Source organism: Piliocolobus tephrosceles, chromosome 1 (assembly GCF_002776525.5).
Source record: "Piliocolobus tephrosceles isolate RC106 chromosome 1, ASM277652v3, whole genome shotgun sequence".
In the NCBI taxonomy this organism is placed as follows: Eukaryota; Metazoa; Chordata; class Mammalia; order Primates; family Cercopithecidae; genus Piliocolobus; species Piliocolobus tephrosceles.
The window spans coordinates 58106055-58126015 of NC_045434.1; the positions used below are offsets into that span (position 1 = coordinate 58106055).

The window sequence follows — 19961 nt, forward strand, 5'->3', positions numbered from 1 at the left end:
GGCTGTGCTGTGGCACCCCCTGACATTTCCCCTAGCAGCCAGCCCTCACTGGGCACTCCAGGGGAAGGGGGTGCAGGCATGAAGGGCCCTGCTGAGGCTGCAGCTGCAGGAACAGGCCCCTCAGTGTCCTCCTAGGCTCTTACTCCAGGGTGGGGCCCTGCCTGGGGAAGGCTTCCAGGAGGCTCTCCTGACTCTGGGTGGGGACAGTTTTGTTTACTGGAAAAGTTCACCTATCATGGCATGAACATGTGAAAGTCCTCTGAGGTCATCTGCTTGAGATTCAGAGAAGGGAAATGGCTCAGGGTCACACCTGAGGTCTGGGCAGAGCCAGAGCCGTTTAGATGTCCTGAGGCTCCAGGCAGAACTCACTCCATTCCTCGGCCCTGCCCACCCTTGTCCTCCAACTCTTAGCTGTGAAGCTGGAACACTCACAAAGCCCCAGCACTAGCAGTGGGTGGGGGGTGCTCGGGACAGGGCCCCCAGGTCCCTATATCCCTTACTCAGGCACAGGAGACTCACTGGCCAGAGGTGGGCCAGCCTGGAGCACTGGGACCTCTGCACAGATGGCACTTTGAGGGCCTGTCCCCTGGGGCAGATCTGTGGAGCCCTCACCCAGAGTCACAGAGCAGGGGTAGGGCTGATACCCCACACACCTGGGGAACTGGACTGATGATACCCTTAGGAGCCGTGTTAAGGGTCGTGTTCCAAAAAGACCTGGAGCTTCCCCAGGCAAGCAAAGGGAGAGTGGGCAGGCGGCTCTGCACCTGGCCGCATCCCCAGCTGATTCTGGGTAAAACTAGAGCAGTCAATCAAGACAGAGAGTTCTAATGATTTAAATTTTTGAAAACTTGGAAACCACAGCTTTAAGGGGTTAACAGGGCACCAGGCTGATGTTCCTAACTCGGTTGGTTCTAGATTCTCTGACGGTTCCTTCACCAAGCTCATAGGGGCCATGATGTCCGAGCATGGGGGTGGGGGCTGGAGGGGGCTTGTGGGGGAGGAGGGTAGGCCTGGCCCTGTATGTGGCAGTTCCCCAGTCACCAAGCTAGGACTGCTGAGTGGCAAGCTACCACCGTAATGTGAGAAGAGGGGAGATGAGGAAAATGATGATCCTCCTCACACACTTCAGATGACCTCTGCTAGAAAGCAAGGCCTCTAGAGAGCAATTCGCTTTTCAGGTCTCATCAGTCACTTACACCTGAGAGTGAATGAGTTTATCAGATCCTTCCTGAAAATAGGATTTTCAGAGAAAGGGGAAGTGGTTGCACACAAAAAGGCACTTAGCTCCTGGCCAGGGCAGCAGGCCAGGGAAGGGAGGGGAGAACCAAGCAGGGAGATGGGCCACGGAGAAGACGCATGGCAGCTCCTTTTCCCCATCTGGCCAGAGTGGGCCTCGGTGGCTGGGAGCAGGCCCCAGGGACAAAGATGGGTGGGTCCAGGCCTCAGTGAAGGGGACATCACAGACACAGAGGCACTTGCTGGGAGCAGATGAGACAGGTGACTCTGGAGTTCTTGAGGGATGCCATGCCCTGACCCTGGATGTGAGCAGGAAGGAGCAGAGCTCTCTGGGTAGGACGTAGGCCCCGTAGTGCTGATGTGCACCTGTGCTGTGCCCTGGGCAGAGGCTGGGTCCCAGCATCTGTTGCGCCTGCCACGGGGTGAGAAGTTCCCAGCACCAAGAGGCTGGGCTGGGAAGGAACTGGCTGAGTCTTGCAAATATTCCTGACCCCAGGGGCCCTGGCCAAACAGATCCAGAGGCAAAAAGGGAACAGAGGCAATGAGAGGAAGGGGTGCTGCTGTGAGAGGCAGGGGCCTGGCATGAGGGAGGCCCCTTGAGATGAAGACTTGCAGGTCTGTCTTGGCAGGGCACGTCACACCTGTGGGACAAAGAGCTGTTAGCACAAGGCAATGGGGTGCTCAGGGATGGAAGGGGAAGGGGGCCACTGGATAGGAAGGCATCTCTTTGCCCAAGCCCCACACCCACAACGAGTCAGAGCCCTGCAATCTGCTAGCTGAAGGGACAGAGGCTCTGAGAGCTGCAGGTAGCAAAACCAGCTGAGGGCTCAACCTTGTTCTCACGGTTGGCTCAGACCAATCTGCATGAGCAGGGATGGGGGCGTTCTGGGTAGACTGTGCGATCGCAGGCCAATTAATGTGTGCACACGGGGGCGATGGGGTCTCCCACAGTGCACTGTGGCCCTCTGCTGTAGGACCAGACCCCTCCCCACCATTCACCTCAGCATCCAGCGAGGAGTCAGATTTCTGTCCCCACTGAGTCCTCTTGGTAGCAGATGACGCTTTCTGTGCCTCCTGATTGAGGGTATCAGGGTGGAGACCAGGGACTAAGACCAGGCTCCAAAGGGCTTGGGATCCCCCAGACCCACCCCTCCTCTCTGCCAGAGTCTGACCCACATACCCATCCATCCCCCACTGTTTCCACTCCTGAAATGACTCCTCATCTCCCGCTGTCCCTCCTCTGTCCCCAATCATCCCACCACAATGGCCCCACAGTAAGAGACATCAGAGAGGGCCAGGGTACCTGGGAGTCCTGATCTCCAGACTCTTGGGTCCTGCTGATCCACAGGTTGAGTCTTGATGTCACAACCCCTGAAAGCCTCAAGTTCTCCTAAAAAGAGAACCTTCCATCTCAGGGTTTGGGGCCCTTGGCAGCAGCGAGGCATGTTCAGAGGCCCTGAAATGGGATAGGACTCTCCCTCACTCCCATATGCATCCAGCATGTGCCACATATACCTGGGACAGCCCCCTCCCCTTCTCCCAGGGAGCTGTGTGCCCAGCTAAGGAGATGGGCTCAGGAACGTGAATGCGAACTCAAGTGAAGTTTCTGCCAACATTAAGTGACACATGAAAACACAGTTTTCTAGCACTGCCACAGCCAAGATTTGGGTTTTGGAGATGTCAGGGCTAATCACCCTAAGGACCCTGGTGGGGCCTAAGCCCCTCACCTTCCGGCTGGAAGCTGGTTCTGCTCGGCTCTGGCCCACCAGTTCCTTCTCAAAGAGGTGACGCTTGCTGGCTACACCCACAGGAGCCACGAATAACTCAGTGCGAGGGGAACCCGGAGACTTGACAGACTCTGATCTCTGGGAACCAAGAACACCAACAGTTGACCCATGCCGAGGAGGGGCAAGGGCGATGCCCACCACTCATCCTGCCCTCCACCCCTCGGAAGAAGCCCCCACCCACCCGTATGGCTGTGTGGTATCTCTCCAGCTTCTCTCCCAACTTCACTGTGTTGGCTGGGAGCTTCATACTGGCACTGCAGGATGGAAGATGGAACAGGCGAGCCAAGTGAGACACCCAGGGAGACCAGGCCTGCCCCCATAGCCTGAGAAGCAGCCCCATCACACTTTCTCTTTGTGGCCAAGAGAAACGTGGCCCCCCATCACACAGCAAGCTGTGCTGACTCGGCCAAGGGGAGGAACTTACAGACTCCAGGGATTTCCCTCCACTCCCGAGAAACGTCCCATTCAACAGGACATCCCCAAGATGTCCCTCCTTCCCTTCTCCTCCATACCTTGTCATTTCCACTGCAAAACACCTCCCGAAGCAGGCCCTTCCTTTCCATCTTCCCCATCACAGCAATCGCCACCTACCTGCTCTCCCAGCCTGCCATCATGAGCTCTCCACATGGCTGCTCCTACCTCAAATCTAATCCTGTCCTTCCAGCTGGGACCCCGCAGGCCTTGGCACAGCACACAAGGCTCTAGTGATCTGGGCCCTCCCCTTCCCTCCCCCACAGTATGCCTGTGTGCTGGCCAGCTGGACACCATGCTCTTCACTCTGCCTTTTCACAGGTTGTTCCCACTATTTAAAACGCTATTCCTCCAGTTTTATATGTGCAAACTTCCTACTAGTTCATGGAAAATCGATTGCTCCATGACACCTTCCCCAGCTCTCACAGGCTGAGCAGGTGCAGCTACTCCTGAGCTCCTAGCCCTGGGTTCATGTTCCTGTGTCTCTGTCCCTCCTTGGTTGGCCAGTATGTAATGGTCTTATGTTTGAGAGAACTGCTATAGGTTCGCTGGGAGGGTGTGAGTTGCTTGAGGACAGCAGCTGTGTCATTTGTCTTTGCATTCCTCCTCCTCTGCCCCAAGCCTAGCCTAGTGAAGTAGTCTCCAGTAAATGTTCATGGGGCAGATGAATACAGCATGAGTGGATGACATTCCTAACACATAAGCACATCTGCTTCTCAGATCCTATTTCAGTTTTGCTTTTTTATTTCAAAGCATAGTCCTCAGGCTACTTGCATCAACACCACTGAGCCCAGGAATCCTTGTTAAACCTGCAGACCCACAGCCCCCCAACCAGGCCTGCTGGAGCAGGAGCTTCCCCTTCCTTACACTGTCCGTGGTCTCCCTCCCAGAAAGCCCCCTTTCCCTCTCCTAACCTCAAGGCTAAACCCTTAATCCCCTTTTGGGGCCCCACCCAAGCCCTGCCTCCTCCGAGCAGCTCTCCCTGATCCCTCCCCCTCCTTGTTCCATCTCATCCCGACTGAGTCCATCCTGTTAATCCCATCCCCCTGCCAGATCTGGAGCCCTGGGCAAGGACTGCACCTTCCTCTCATGTACCCTACCGCACAGCCTGGCACAAGGAGGGCAGGTGCAGGTACTCAGAAAATAGCCTGAATATGGCCAAATAGGAAAGAACCAGAGCCTCCAGGCCGCCCACCTGCGAGTTAGGGTTATTTCTGAGTTGTCTTTCTTGGGGTTCATCTGAAATGAGAAGGAAAAGCATTGGTGTATGGGAGTCCCCGGGAAATTGGTGGCCCCCTCGAGTGAGGAGCCCCGCTCTCGACATGTCCTCCTCCTCTTCAGACCTCCCACCCCTTCCACCAGGGGTCAACCCCCACCAAAGAAATATGTGGACAGGCCTTCATTAAAGACCATTGTTTGTATCTGGAAGACACAGGTTCCCACCCACTAATATGGATCAGAAGTCTTTCTTCAGGCTTCCTTCTCAGGACACCTGTAACCACCTATTTCCTATCTGCCTCCCACTGCCCATGAGCTCTGTGGGGGCACCAGTCACTATCAGGCCACCTCTCCAGGGCCTGGCACACATTAGAGGCGTGATACAAAATGATTGAGTGAATGACCCAGTGAACAAAAGAAGTAAGAATAAACACCAGGGCAAAGCAAGATGAGATTTCCCCAATCCACATAGTTTGTACTATTGGGACACTGGCACAGCAGGGAGCACTAGGAGACCCTTGCTGCTGCTCTCTGTTCCTCCCCTCCGCTCCTAGACAAGTCTCCTAGGTGAGGCCAGGAACTGATGAAGGCAGGTGTGGACCTCCCTGCAGCCCAGGACCTGCCCTGCCTGTCCGGTCTTCATGCAGCCCTGGCCTTGCCCACTAGGTGGGGCTACTCATGCTTATTGGCAGCTACCTCCCAGGTCACTAACCTCCTCTTCTCTGCTGAATACAGCCTTGTCTCTTCAGGGCCACCCATGGGAATCCAAAGCCCCTCTCTATCCAGAGGACCTTCCTACCTAACCTATGGCTCCTATGTTGTAATGGATGCGGGCTTCCTCCGCTTGCCCTCCACAGGCTCGCAGACCAAGGTGCGTGGCCAGCATTCTCACCCGAAAGGAGATGGTCCTGGGGCTGGAGCGTTTGAGGGAGCTGCTGTAGGTTCGCTGTGTGGGTGAGGACATATCTGCCTCTTCCTCCTTGCTGGGGATTTTCACCTAGATGGAGCAGGGGGAGTGTCACACAAGAGGTCTAGGGCCCACCAGGCCAGGGCAGCCATAGACCCCATGGCTCACCCCAGGAGCTACAGGAAGAGGGGAGAGTGGGACAGCCCTGTGCCTTCTCTCCTGCCTCCTTCATCTGCTGTGGGAGTAGCTCACGGACAAAGTCCCTTGGGGCTAGGGCAGCAAGCAGAGCTTTCTAAGGGAGCTTCTAGAAGGATCTGAGGCTTCCCATTAGTCTGCCAGGGTCCTGGAGCCCAGGCCCTGGATAAGGATATGCTGGAGGGCACCAGGTGCTCCCTGCCCCATAGCTGGTGCCCCTTTAAGCTCCAGCAGCCTGCCCCATCTCAGCCTCCCTGCTCTGACCGTGGCTAGAAACAGGCAGGGAGAGAAGAGACTTCCAAGGCCAGCCTGCAGGTGGGAGGATGGAGGGAGCCAGGGAACCAGGGACTACCTGGGTGGGACTGGCCGGCAGGGCCAGCCAGGTGGCAGAGTAGAAGGGTGGGAGGGACGGGACACTGCCAACCTGGAGTGTGACGGGTGGAAGGCGGGAGGCCACAGTTGGAGGGTCTGAAGCCCCCTGCTCTGTCAAGGAGGGCAGGTTCTTCCCAGGGAGGGCCCTTCCTCTTTGCTCCTTGGTGGTGGCTGGGCTTCCTCCAGAGGCTGGCAGCTCCTGCGCCAGGGGCTGCTCTGAGGCTGTGGCCCTCTTTGGGGCCGGCTTGGCATCTGCAGTTGGGCTCTTCTCTGAGGCCAGTGCCTTCTCGAAGATGGATGCTTTCTCAGACACCAGCCTCCTTCCTGAGCCCGGTGCCATCCCTGGGGCTGGCGACTTCTCGGAGACACTGGTTTTTTCTAGAACAGACTTCTTCTCTGAGCTGCTTCTTTTCTCTGACACTATCTTCTCCGATAGGGATGTCTTCTCTGAGGCCAGCACCTTCTCAGAGATGGAGGTTTTCTCGGAGACCAGACTCTTTTCAGGCACCGTCTTCTCTGGCATGGATGATTTCCCCAAGACTGGGGACTTCTCTGGAACCCCTTTCTTCCTCCCTCCTGGCTCCCTGCCCGTCAAGCTCTCCTCCTCCAGAGCCCAAGGGCCCCGCTGTTCCCGACTCAGTCTCCGGCGAGGTGGGATTTCCAGTTCCTTCTTGGGGACTAGGGGTTGCTGTGTGGCCTGCCCAGGGCTCAAGCTGTCCCTCCCCTCCTCTGCCTCCAGCCTCTCCCGGATGGGGGCCTGTGCAGCCTCCACCACCTGCCGCCTCTGCCTCCGCTCCTGCCGTGTCCTGAGGATGCTCTGGATGTCCTCACCCTCATCTTTGGAGGCTGGGGGCAGTGGCTTGGGCACCTCTGCTTCTTTCACGCTCGGTAGTCTGAGTCAGAAGATGGGAGACAGAATCAGAGGATAGAGGTGGAAGAGACCCTAAGTATACCTAACCCAATGGAGATGCTGCCAGGGCTACCAAGGAGGAGGTGTGGAAGTAAGGCCCTGGCCTCCCCGGTTCACCACCACCTTTATCCACTCGATATATTGCACTTCCAAGGTATCATGTGAACAAAGCACTCTATGCTTTTTAAAAAGTTTATAAATTCCTATGAAGTCCAATGACTGCATGTTCAGATGTAGTCAACAGACCCTGAATAACTACTTTAATATGGGCCAGAGCCTGTGCGGGGCATTGGGGATCAAAAGGAATAAGCACAGTCGCTGCCCCTTAGATCTTAGATCAAGACTAAAGATGTCCACGGATTTGTTCAAGGTCACACAGCTAATTGGTGGGGGAGCTGGGAGCAGAACCTAAGGCTTCTGATGCACCATTCCACACTCCTGTCAGTCTTGTGGGTGCAGCTGAGACTAGGTGATAGCCACAGGTACTTGTGCAGCCCAGCTCTGGACATCCTCCAGAGTCTGGGGCCAGGCAAGGCTAGGGGTGGGGGAGGAGATGGGGGAGGGGAAGGGGGAGGGGGGAGGAGGGGGGAGGAGGGAGGGGGAGGGGAGGGGAGGAAGGAGGGGAGGTGGGGAGGGGAGGAGGGAGGGAAGGAGGGAGGGGAAGGGAGGGGAGATCAACACAGCCCCGTTCTCCCTTCTCGGGGGACTGAAGAAACAAAAGCAACACGAGAGGATTGTCCAAAACCCTTAGCACCCAGCCTCCAGCAAAAGGAGATTATTTTCCTTCCTCACCACCCTGCTCTCCATGTGCTTTCAGGCAAGTTAGCTTACTCTCTGAGCCTCAGTGTTCAAATCTGCAAATCGGGCTTGTTAGGAAGCAAAATGAGACTCATGAGGCTGCCCAGCACAGTCCTGGCATATAGGTGGCATTCAGTAAACCCCAGGCTCTTCCCCACCTCATAATCCCAAAATCTAGATGGCAAAACTAGCCCCAGGGTTCTTCTCCTCAGAAGTAAATTATAGGCTGTGAGCAGTGGCTCACACCTGTAATCCCAGCACTTTGGGAGGCTGAGGCAGGTGGATCGCCTGAGGTCAGGAGTTCAAGACCAGCCTGGTCAACATGGTGAAACTCCATCTCTACTAAAAATACAAAAATTAGCCAGGCGTGGTGGCAGGTGCCTTTAATCCCAGCTACTTGGGAGGCTGAGGCAGGAGAATAGCTTGAACCTGGAAGGTGGAGGTTGCAGTGAGCCAAGATTGTGCCACTGCACTCCAGCCTGGGTGATAGAGCGAAACTCCATCTCAAAAAAAAAAAAAAAAAAAAAGGCAGCCAGATGTGGTGGCTCACACCTGTAATCTCAGCACTTTGGGAGGCCAAGGTGGGCGGATCATGAAGTCAAGAGATCCAGACCATCCTGGCCAACATCTTGAAACCCCATTTCTACTAAAAATACAAAAATTAGCTGGGCATGGTGGTGCACGCCTATAGTCCCAGCTACTGGGGAGGCTGAGGCAGGATAATTGCTTGAACCAGGGAGGCAGAGGTTGCAGTGAGCCGAGATCGCGCCACTGCACTCCAGCCTAACAACAGAGCAAGACTTACTTTCTAAAAAAAAAAAAAAAAATAGTAAATTATATTATAAAATTAGTAAATTAAATTATAGAGGGTCAGGGTTAGAGGGAGGCAGCCTGGATAATGAAAGGAGGTGGGAGTTTGACAGATCTGGATGGACATTCTGGCCCTGCCACTCTTAAGGTACATGATCTCAGCAAGTCACCTAAGTACTCTTCAACCCTGTTTCTCCACCTGTAAAATGGGGTAACAATACCTCTCTCCCAGGGATATTGTGAGAATTACATGAGCTATGGCCATAAAATGTCCAGCACAGTATTCGTTCATGGATGGTCAACAAAAAGTAGCAAGCATTGTTATGAAGAGGACAGAAGCTGGCAGGACTGAGCCTGGGGAAGGTGGGGAACTTGAAGTTCATCATCACACCTTTCAGCCTCATTTCCTGGACCCCAACTCCTTGAGCAGACTGAACTTGCTGCACTTAGTCCAAGGCAGCCGGTCCATCCCCATCAATCAGGATAGAAACCTGAGCACCTACCTCTCAGAAGCAGAGGTCTGCCGGTCTCCATTCTGGCTGAGCCTGGGAGCCTCATCATCCGCCGTGGAGCTCAGATTGCGGTGCCGCCGCCTGCGCTCGCGCTCCTGCTCCTCCTCATCCTCCAGAGTCCACTGCCGGGCAAGGCTGGGGGAGGGGAGGAGAGGGTCAGCACAGCTGGGGAAACCCAGGACCCTCCCAAGGCAGGCTCCTGTAGGGCTGGGAGAAGAGACCAAATGCCCTCTAGGCCTGCACTGGCTACAAGTGACTCAGAAGTGCTTGAAACGTGGCTGGTGTGAACCGAGGCATGCTGTGTGAAATGCACGCTGGGTCTTGAAGACCAGAGAAAGGTCTCATTAAGAACTGTGTACATTGGCCAGGCACGGTGACTCATGCCTGTGATCCTAGCATTTTGGGAGGCTGAGACAGGCAGACTGCCTAAACTCAGGAGTTCGAGATCAGCTTGGGCAACATGGCAAAAACCCATCTCTACTAAAAATACAAAAAAAAAAAAAAAATTAGCCGGGCATGGTGGCGCACACCTGTAGTCCTAGCTACTGAGGAGGCTGAGGCATGAGAATCACTTGAATCCAGAAGGCAGAGGTTGCAGTGAGCTGAGATTATGTCACTGCATTCTAGCCTGGACGACACAACAAGACTGTCTCAAAAAAGGAAAAAAAAAAAAAAATTGTGTATATTGTGTGTTGAAATGGCAATATTGTGGATATATTGGGGTAAATGAGCTATAGTATTAAAATTTTGTTTTTTCCTTTTTTTTGAAACAGGGTCTCGCTCTGTTGCTCAGATTGGAGTGCAGCGGCACGATCACAGCTCACTGCAGCCCTAAACTCCTAGGCTCAAGTGATCCTCCCACCTCAGCCTCCCGAGTAGCTGGGACTACAGGTGTGCATCACTACACCTGGTTAATTTTTAAATTTTTTGTAGAAATGAGGTCTCACAATGTTGCTCAGGCTGGTCCTAGACTCCTCGGCTCAAGCAATCCTCCCACCTCGGCCTCCCAAAGTGCTGGGATTACAGGCATGAGCCACTGTGCTGGGCTCCTTTTTACTTTTTTTTAATGTGACTACTCAAAAACTTAACATTTTAGACCGGGCGTGGTGGCTCACACCTGTAATCTCAGCACTTTGGGAGGCTGAGGAGGGTGGGTCACCCAAGATCAAGACTTGGTGAAACTCTGTCTCTACTAAAAATACAAAAAAAAAAAAAAAAAGTTAGCGGGTGTTGTGGCGCATGCCTATAATCCCAGCTACTCGGGAGGCTGAGGCCAGAGAATCGCTTGAACCTGGGAGGTAGAGGTTGCAGTGAGCCGAGATAGTGCCATTGCACTCCAGCCTGGGCAAGAGTAAAACTCCATCTGAAAAAAAAACTTAACATTTTAAATGTAGTTCAAATTATACATCTATTAAATTCCTACTAAAGCTGCAGGGCTTTGGATTAGACCGGGGTTTCTCCAGCTCAGCACTGTTGACACTTTGGCCAGACAATTCCATGTCGGGGGCTGTTCTGGATCACAGGATATTTAGCAGCATCCCTAGCCTCTACCTGCTGGGTGCCAGTAGTACATTCCCCAGCTGGGACAACCAACGTGTTTCCTGACATTGCCAAATGTCCCCTGGGGGGCAAAGTCACCCCAGATAGGAACCACTGGGTTGACCTGTACTCTGGACCCAAGGATGGGAATGGGGGGCCTCCGTCCCTGGGGGTGACCAGGAACGTAGAAGGGCGGGCCTGGTCCTGCCTGAAGGAAACAGATGGACTTGCCAAGTGCCTTTCGCTTTTTGGTCCTGGGATTCTTAGGTAATACCCATCAGTGGACAGTCATGGAGGTATTTCCTCAGTTACTCAATTCCTCATGGAATTTCTTAGCTTTTGGGAAGGGAAGACTTACAAACAAAACCACTTACACCTGGAAAAAACTCCAATATCGCCTTCCCTTCACTTTCCCAGGGGCTCCTGGAGCCTTCCTCACCTATCAGATGGAAAGAGCTTCATGGAAAGAGTTGAGCCACGGAGCTCCACAGAGTTGGCTGAAAATCCAGACAACTTTCACTTCTCCGGGGAGCAAGGGGACACCACACCCTACTTTTGGTTTCTGCCCCAGTCATCCTTCATTCATGGGGCTAAGCAGGCATTCTACAGTCAGTCAGCCAACCCCACCAGTCTATCCATCTACTACTAGCCCACACGCCCATGTACTCAGCCACCCACCTGTTTCCACCATCTTTATCCACCTGCCCTACCTACCACCTCCCACCAGCCCATCTTCCATCCAACCCACCCCTTCCAATCCAACCAAAGAGCAAATGAAAACTGAGTGACTGTGACAGGACAGCACCATGTCAGGAACTGTGTGGGGGTCACAGAACGTGGCAGGGTCTCTGCCCTGGAGATATTGACAATCCAGTGAAAAAGAGAAGTGTGCCTACCAATAACTCCCCCAACCAAAGTGCAGAAGTTGTTCTGCACAGTGAGAGAACAAATGCTGTAGGCCAAGATTATCAGAAAAGGCTCATGGAAGAGATGAACCTGGGCTGCATCTCAGTGAACAAACAGGCTTTCAATGGAGTGGGGCTGGCAGTCCAGGCAGAGGGAAGGTACCAGGGTTCAGGGTTTGCTGGGGGCGGGAAGCTGAGCTTCACTCTGGGAGACAGGAGGGGGTGTGAGCAGGGAAGTACCAGGCTGTGAAAGTCAGATGGAGGAGCCCTTCCCGGCAGCTCCCTGCGGCTCCCCCTGCATTGTCTGCAAATCAGGTTAAAAGGTTCTAGAAAAGGCCTCTGTCTTGCTTCCCAGAGTTATAGCAACGACTGCAAGGCCTCCCCTTGCCACTGCCAGATGCCAAACTCTCTACCTTTTACTGTCCCAGCCTCTCCTGCTGCCCAGCCCTAGTTCCCACTGAGCCTCTCTCCTCCGCAGGGAGACTTTGGTAAGGCAAGGTCAGGTGATCTGGTTTCTAGTCCTCCTGCCCTTGGGCAAGTCACTTCCTTTTCTCTTCCTCTGTTTTCCCTCCTAAAATGAGAAAATGAACCACATGACTGCTCCGATTTTTTTCTAGGTCCAGCATCCCCTGGATTGAGCCAATATTCATGAAAAAATTACTTTTGAGGACCTACTATGTGCCAGGCATGATTCCAGGGGCTGGGAACAGCCGGGAATGAGACCAACAGGGTCTTCCCCTTGACGGAGCACACTCCCAGCATGGGGGAGTCAGATCTTGAGCAAGGAAACGAGCCCATGAACAAAATGACACCAGCTAAGTGTCACTAGGACAAGGGAACAAAGTAAGTGACATGAGAGAAGGTGGGTGGGTGGGGAAGCGCCCTCGGAGAGACCTGGTTCATGAGGAGGAGGCAGCAGAGCTGGATCTGGCAGCCAGTGTTCCAGAAGAAGGATCCAGCCAGTGCAGAGCCCACATGTGAGGAGCTGGGTATTCAAAGGAAGACGGGAAGCCAGGGCCAGAGTGGCCCTCAGGGAAGTCGGAAAGGGAGGCAAGGCCAGAGCAGAGGGCCTTGGAGACCAGGGAAAGGACTTGGGTTTTATTCCAGGTGTGCTGGAGAGCCCTGGAGAGTGGTACACAAAGAAACATGATGGGATCGCTGTATTGTTAATCACTCTGGCTCCCGTATGAAAAAAAAAATTGAAAGGGCTAGGGGAGAGGGGAAACGGGTCAGAAGGCACCTGCAATCCCACAGGCGAGAACTAGAACTATGGTGGTTTGAACTGGGGTGATGACAGAAAACATGGGGGAAAAGTGATAGATCTGGGACATGTTCTGAAGATACAGCCACCAGGGTTGGTTGTTGGATTGGATGTTGGGTGGGAGGAGGGGCAGGAAAAGAGAAAAATCAAGAACTGCTAGATTTTGGGCCTGAATTATTTCTGGAGCTGCCATTAACAACATGAGAAAGACTAGGGAAGGAAGGAGTGTGGTGGGCTGTTGGGTGGTCGTGGAGAGGGACAAGGAGGAGAATGAAGAACTGTGCTTCTGGCTTGTTCCAAATGAGAAGACACCAGTGAAAAGCAAAGATCAAGACGCTGCAGCCAAGGAGCTCAAAGGAAACCAGAGGAGGATGTTGGCATGAACAGGGGAGTGAAGGCCTCATACACTGCTGCGCGGGGAACGAGACCAGGACGGAATTGGGAGCACAGAGGCACCAGGTACCACAGGAAAAGCAGATGCCAGGACTGTGCCAGAGCCTGAGCAGGCTGGCGGGGGTAAATGGAAACCAAAAAAGGAATTAGTGAGTAGCAACAACTCTTTTGAGAAGCAAATAGCATAGGACAGTAGTGGCCGGGCACAGTGGCTCACACCTGTAATCCTAGCACTTTGAGAGGCTGAGGCAGGTGGATAACCTGAGGTCAGGAGTTTGAGACCTGTCTGGCCAATATGGCAAAACCCTGTCTCTACTAAAAATACAAAAATTGGCCGGGCGCGGTGGCTCAAGCCTGTAATCCCAGCACTTTGGGAGGCCGAGATGGGCGGATCACGAGGTCAGGAGATCGAGACCATCCTGGCTAACACGGTGAAACCCTGTCTCTACTAAAAAATACAAAAAACTAGCCGGGCGAGGTGGCAGCGCCTGTAGTCCCAGCTACCCGGGAGGCTGAGGCAGGAGAATGGCGTGAACTCGGGAGGCGGAGCTTGCAGTGAGCTGAGATCCAGCCATAGCACTCCAGCCTGGGCGACAGAGCGAGACTCCGTCTCAAAAAAAAAAAAAAAAATACAAAAATTAGCCGGGCGTGGTGGCAGGTGCCTGTAATCCCAGCTACTCAGGAGGCTGAGGCAGGAAAATGGCTAGAACTCAGGAGGTAGAGGTTGCAGTGAGCTAAGATCATGCTGCTGCACTGCAGCCTGGACGACACAGCAAGATTCCATCTCAAAAAAAAAAAAGCGGAGGTGGTGGACAGTAGCTAGAGGAGGATGTGGGCTCAAAGAATGCTTTAAGGTATATTTTACATAAATGTACAGATCTTAAGTTTTGTTTTTTTCTTTTTTTTCTTTTTTTTTTTTTTTTTTTTTTGGATGAGCAAACAAAGGAGAGAGTGGAGAAGGTCTTAGAGGGTTGAAAAGAGTGTGACTGGCTGGGCATGGTGGCTCACGCCTATAATCCCAGCATTTTGGGAGGCCAAGATGGGAGGATTACTTGAACCCAGGAGTTTGAGACCAGCTTGGGCAACGAAGTGAGAGCCCCGTCTCTATATAAGAAAACAGTGATTGAGTTGTCCTGCAGTGAGAGAAACAACCGCAGGATAGGGTGTCTTTCATGTCTAGTGCCCAGCACGGCGCCTGGCACCCAGCAGGTGCTGACAAATGTGGAAGAGCAAGTAAGTGTCAATTTCAGGAGTGCTGGGTTCTCCTCCTCCCTACAAATTACAAAACCTCTGCCTGGATGCCAAGGCACACAAAGAGGGAACAAAGCCCACTCCTCCCCCAAAGGCAATCTGCCCGGCTGTCTGCCCAGGGAAGGTGAGTGCCTGCCCATCACCCCAAAGGGAAAGGAGGTGCCTTTGGAGGAGAACCTTCCAGACCCTCCCAATCCTGCCAGCAGCGCAGCTCTTCCTGGTGAGAACCTCAACCCCTCCTCTGGCAGTCACACCTCTACTTCCTCAGGGGAGATGGAGAGGAGCCCAAATCAAACTTTCCCCCTATGACCTTGGCCACGGAACTTAAATAAGATTCCCCTGGGCCTCTGCATGCCTCCCGTGAGCTCTGGGTATTTGTAGATTGAACATTGATCATTCATTCATCCTTCATTCACTACACACAAACAGATGCTCTCTTATGAGGCAGGTTCCAAAGTTCCACCTCTCCTCGGTTTTCTTATTCAGACTTAGAAACGCCAATTTCTGCTGGCTTACATGTGAGGCCACATCTCCAGCTCCCTCCTCTGGATGCACCCCATCCCTTATCCACAGCCTGGAAACAGCTCTTGCCCTCCAAAGCTGAGGGATCCAAACACTGGGGAAAGTGACCCACAAAGCCCAGAATGCCTCTCCCCTGACCACACCCACAGCTGGCTGAGCTGGAGCCTCCAGGATTCCTAGGTCTTGAGCCACCCAGCTCCCACATGCTACCCTCAGCCCTTGGGGAAGTGGCCAATTTGTTTATCCTCCTGTGGGGCCCTGGATGGTGCATGAGCACTGAGGGCCTGGTCTCCTGGGGGGTCTCCAGGGCTGAGCTGCAGGACTCAGAACCCAGGGATCCTTGAGTGTCCCCAAGCTTTACACTAAGACCCCACAGCTCACCCAAGGTGACACGGCCACCATCCCTGCTGCTTGACAATCATAGGGCTGCCTTCAACCCTGACATCTGGCAAAACAGGAGTCCCTACAGCAGCACCACCCCACCCTGGGGAGAAATGTTATCTCGGATAAGCACAAATCGTGAGGGAGGGAGGGAAGGGCAAAGGCCAGTCCCCAGGAGGGGACTCAGTGGGTACAGTTGTTGAAACCCCAGTAATAAATAAAAAATTGAGGCCTCAAAACAGTGTTGGGCACTTGTTGAACATGGTGAATACGAATAAATCCATAACTAAAGGAATAAGGGGGGAAGTGAGCACACTCGTGGAAGTGCTTACTCTAACACCAGTCACTGTTCTAATACCCCTGGCATTCATCTTTACAACAGCCACTGGGTGTGGTGGCTCACGCCTCTAATCCCAGCACTTCAGGAGGCCAAGGCGGGCAGATCACTTGAGGCCAGGAGTTCAAGACCAGCCTGGCCAACATGGTGAAACCCCATCTCTACTAAAAATAGAAAAAAAAAAAATAGCTGGGTATGGTGGCTCACACCTGTAATCCCAGCCATTCAGAAGACTGAGGCATAAGAATCACTTAGAACCCAGGAAGCAGAGGTTGTAGTGAGCCGAGAACGTGCCACTGCACCCCAGCCTTGGTGACAGAGCGAGACTCTGTCCATCTCGTATATAAACTGAGGCTCAAAAGAGTTAACAACTGTCCCAGGATTGCACGGCTAATAAAAACAGAAACCAAGATTTAAACATAGGTCAGCCTCTCAAAAGCACCTACCCTTAACCACCATACCAAGTGCCAGAAAAGGATGTCCAGGGAGGGCCGGCCCTAACCCAGAGTGAGCTTAACAGTTGAACCCTCAGGGGAGGGAACAGAGGCCCAAGAGGGCATCTAAAGGTGTGGTATTCCCCACCCCAGGACAGGTTGGGGCCCAGGGCAAAGCCTGGGAGGGCAGAGGTTTGGGGAAACCCCATGGCCCATGCAATGTTGATCTTCAAACCCCAGAGCAAGGCCCAGAGTGAAACCTGCAGGCCCCAACAGCTGGGGAGGCTCAGCTGCTCCTACTAGCTGAGGCCACAGCACCAGCCAGCTGCCCACCACTCCTTTCCTCTCGACAACCCTTTCCCCAACCTCCTGGCCTTCATTTGGGGACACACATCCCTCTTGGTGTCTCCACATAATGCTGCTATCCTCCTCCCCACTCCAGACTTCAACTCCATCCTTTGGAGATAGGGGTCCTCTTTTTCTCTTAAATAATTCTAAAGGACATTCTGCCCTGTTACTCACTAGGGAGTTTGTTTTGACCTCTCACGTGGGAATTTTCTTCCTGAAGTCTAACTTCCAGCTATTCTGCAGCAACTGATGGCAGGGATTTAAGTGAAGTGGTTAAAAGTCATGTTTAGCAGTAGAACCCATTTTCCCAAATTGAATCAGACAGAAGCCCATTATACAATAGATCAAGGCTCAGCTGCTCTGCTTAAAGCTGGGAGAGGGTGAGAAGGCTGCCCCAGATGCATTTTGTGGAACCCTGGGGCTCAAGGAGCATAATTTGCAAATCTTAGGGGCTGGGGATAGGGAAGGGAGGACAGAGGACGGATGGGAGGGCATGCCCATGACCTTGGCCAGTCTCCTGAACCTGAGCAGGGCAGGCCTTAAGCTCCCCTTCTGCATGGTCACTGTGGGGGGTAACTCAGGTCTCTTCCAGCCCCAAAGGTCTAGAGAGAGGTGTCAGGAGAACCCAGGGCAGCAATTGGAAGTAGGAGGGCGGCTCAAGGCCCAGGCAGGGAAATGATTAACCACTGGCTGTTCAGTCCCAGGCATTCTCAGATCAACGCCTCACCCCCTGCAGACAGGCCTGGCCCAGCCTCACTGGTCACCAGGCCAGTCCAGGGAGAAAAGGACAAGGCCTCTGACCAGGGCACCCAGCCAGCCAGCTCACCACTGCCCTCCATCCCATCCCAGGGCTGGAGGACTTGAATTTCTGCTCTATGCCAAGGATGGGCTGCAGGCTGGCCCCCAGCTACCCACCCACCTCTCCATCCACCTCCCCACCTGGGACCATGCTGTCACACCCTAGCACGGTCCTCCCCAGCCCAGGAGGCTCCATTGATAGTGACTCACAGCCCTTTCCTGCCTGCCCGCTGAGGCTTGTTCACCCAGGGAGCGGAGCGGGAGCGGTCCTCTGTTCCAGGTGCCTCATCAGGGTGACTGTTGGCAGCAGCTGCATCTGCCCACGGGGCTCTATGAGGGCTGGGACCAGGCAGGGAGGGCAGGCCAGGGGCCCCTGTGGCAGGACTGGTTCCCCAGAGCTTCCCTGGCACTTACCCTGGACATCTTATGGGAACCTGGCTGTACCCACACGAGTCCGTGTCCATCTGAGCAGTGGACAAGCTTAGGCCAGACCTTGCTCCCATTTTCAAAGTTCCAGTGCCCCAGCTGCCTCCCCCCACACACCCCCATGCATATCCAGGCATGCTTTCAGACACAAAACCACATATATCCCACCAGACTATGAACTTCTGAAGAAGGAGTGTCTGGTTTGTATTTTTAACCCAATGCACAGTACTGAGGTATTCAATAAACAGTTCAACTGAACATATGCAGACCGACAAGCTCAAGACTCAGCAACCTTAAGAACCAACTCCACACGCAGATGCCTCATCTCTTCATAGGCCATAAACACACTTGTCCACAAGTACGCCACACACACACACACACACACAAGCATACATTCATAGGCACAGGTAGGCCCACATCTAGAAGCAAAGACACTCCCACATCAACCCCCAGGCACACTGACCCACATGCAAAGTCCAAGACCTTGACTCCTCAGCCGCACCCTCAGCACAGACCTTCCTCTGTAGCAGCCTGGGTTTCTTTTCCAGAGCACTGAGTTCCCTCCATTCGTGGGGCTTACCTTTTCCCCTCTCTAGAGCCCATGGGCTGCCCACAGTGCTTCAGAGCACTGTGAGGTCTTGAGGGTCTGGGGAGGTGGCCCCCCACTCCCAGTCCCAGGCGATGAGCTGCTAAGCCTGAGACAATGAGGTAGTTCTGGAGCCCTTAAGGGAGGGCGGGAGCGGGGTAGAGGACATACTAGAGCACTGGAAAAACCTGTGAAAGATGCCTTGATGGGGAAAGCCTGCAGGACCCAAACGGCTGGAGGGTGCTGGTCTGCACCTGGCAGAAATAGCCCTGGCTCAGGAAAGGCCAAACCCCAAATGCCCACCTGGGAGGAGCCAAGATGCTAATGTCTACCCGGCTAGAAAGGGATCAAAAGAGCAGGCTCCAGCTCTGGGCTATTCAGGAGCCTCAGTTTCCTTAGGGACAAGATGCGGGAGGGGGGTGCCCAGTGGAGGAATGAGGTGAAAATGCTTACAGGGGGCCTTCTTGGGAGAGGTGCAGCGTTGCTCCAAGAGAAGTCAGTAGAGGTCACCAATCTCCATGAGGGGTGCCACCTTCTGAACACCCACCTTCCCCAGGCCTCTCGGACCCTGATAGGATGTCCAGTAGGCAGGGAAAGGATGCCTCATCCCCTGACCCTTTAGGAAACCAATGTACAAATATTGCAGCAGCACAGATGAGGATGGACACTATCTTAAGGTTCCCAGCCCAGATGCCACCCCAAAATGCCATGCTGAGATTTTGAGCCTCCTTAGTGGGAGATGGGTCTGCTTCCCTCCAGTCCTCTTCACTGACCCCTCCAAGACGGCTCTCCCTGCTCCTCCACCTCCCAAGAGGGGCTGTGGGACACCTCCCAGGGGTCCTCTCCGCTGGAGACACACGGGGGCAGTGAGGGAGACTTCTCTCAGGAAGGAGGCTTGGAGGTTACTCCTGAACACCTCCACAATCCCCCAAAACGTTCCTTCCCGCTTCCACCTTCCACAGGGAGGCCATACCCCAGGGGGCGTCCAGGCTGGGGACCAGCCTTCCCCCAAGTACCCTGTGTGGGACCTCAGGCCCCGATGGGAGAAGACCTACCCTGGAACCTCAGGGTCCCCGAGTTTGGCCCCAATCCTGTCTCCCGCGAGTCGCAAGACCAGGGTCCAGCCTTGGTGTCAGGGTCCCAGGCGGGAAGGAGGCCGGTTCCCGGGGAGAGGAGACCCAAAAGCTCCCCGCCGACCCCGCGCCCCTCCTGGCTCCCTCGGGCTCTCACCTGGACAGCGCGGACCAGTCCTTCCTGCTGACAGCCATGCTGCAGGAGCCCCGCGTGGCCGCCCGCGCCCCGCCGGCCGCCGCCTCACCTGGCGCCCCTCCCCCGCCCGCCCAGGTGGGGTCACATGGCCGCTTATCTCACCCCCGCGCGCCCCGGCCGCGCTCCGATTTGCCGACCCGGGAGCGGCCTCTGGGGTGTGGGCGTCCCAGACAAAGCCGCATTGATGGCAGCCCAGGCCGGCCGGGCCGCGAGGCCGCAAGCGCTGGGTGGACCGTCGGACGGATCGCGGGACCGACCGACGGACGCCCGGGGCCGGCGTGGGGCTGGTCGGCTG

The 19961-nt window shown here is 54.5% G+C and overlaps 1 protein-coding gene across 2 annotated transcripts; it reads right to left on the bottom strand.

Moving 5' to 3' along the window:
- Positions 1-822: 822 nt before the first annotated feature.
- LAD1 (ladinin 1) lies at positions 823-19961 on the bottom strand. 2 transcript variants are annotated; one of them, XM_023186975.2, is made up of 10 exons: positions 19628-19961; positions 9208-9351; positions 6239-7079; positions 5605-5709; positions 4690-4733; positions 3205-3277; positions 2964-3101; positions 2540-2626; positions 2236-2310; positions 823-1877 (listed from the first exon to the last, which is right to left on the bottom strand). In XM_023186975.2, the coding sequence occupies exons 1-10, from the start codon at positions 19663-19665 to the stop codon at positions 1872-1874; spliced, it is 1551 nt and encodes a 516-aa protein (XP_023042743.1). In that variant the 5' UTR covers positions 19666-19961; the 3' UTR covers positions 823-1871. The 2 variants fall into 2 exon arrangements, with proteins under 2 accessions (XP_023042743.1, XP_023042742.1); XM_023186974.2 differs by having other exon boundaries at positions 1196-1877; positions 19769-19849.

What these genes read in the sequence shown, in the direction of transcription:
- LAD1 (XM_023186974.2), bottom strand. Translation starts at nt 19,848, where the DNA reads ATGCGGCTTTGTCTGGGACGCCCACACCCCAGAGGCCGCTCCCGGGTC. An exon ending in CAGACCTCTGCTTCTGAGAG is followed by an intron (nt 7,080 to 9,207) that starts GTAGGTGCTCAG and finishes CTTCTGACTCAG; the next exon opens with ACTACCGAGCGTGAAAGAAG. An exon ending in GATACCACACAGCCATACGG is followed by an intron (nt 3,102 to 3,204) that starts GTGGGTGGGGGC and finishes CTTGGTTCCCAG; the next exon opens with AGATCAGAGTCTGTCAAGTC.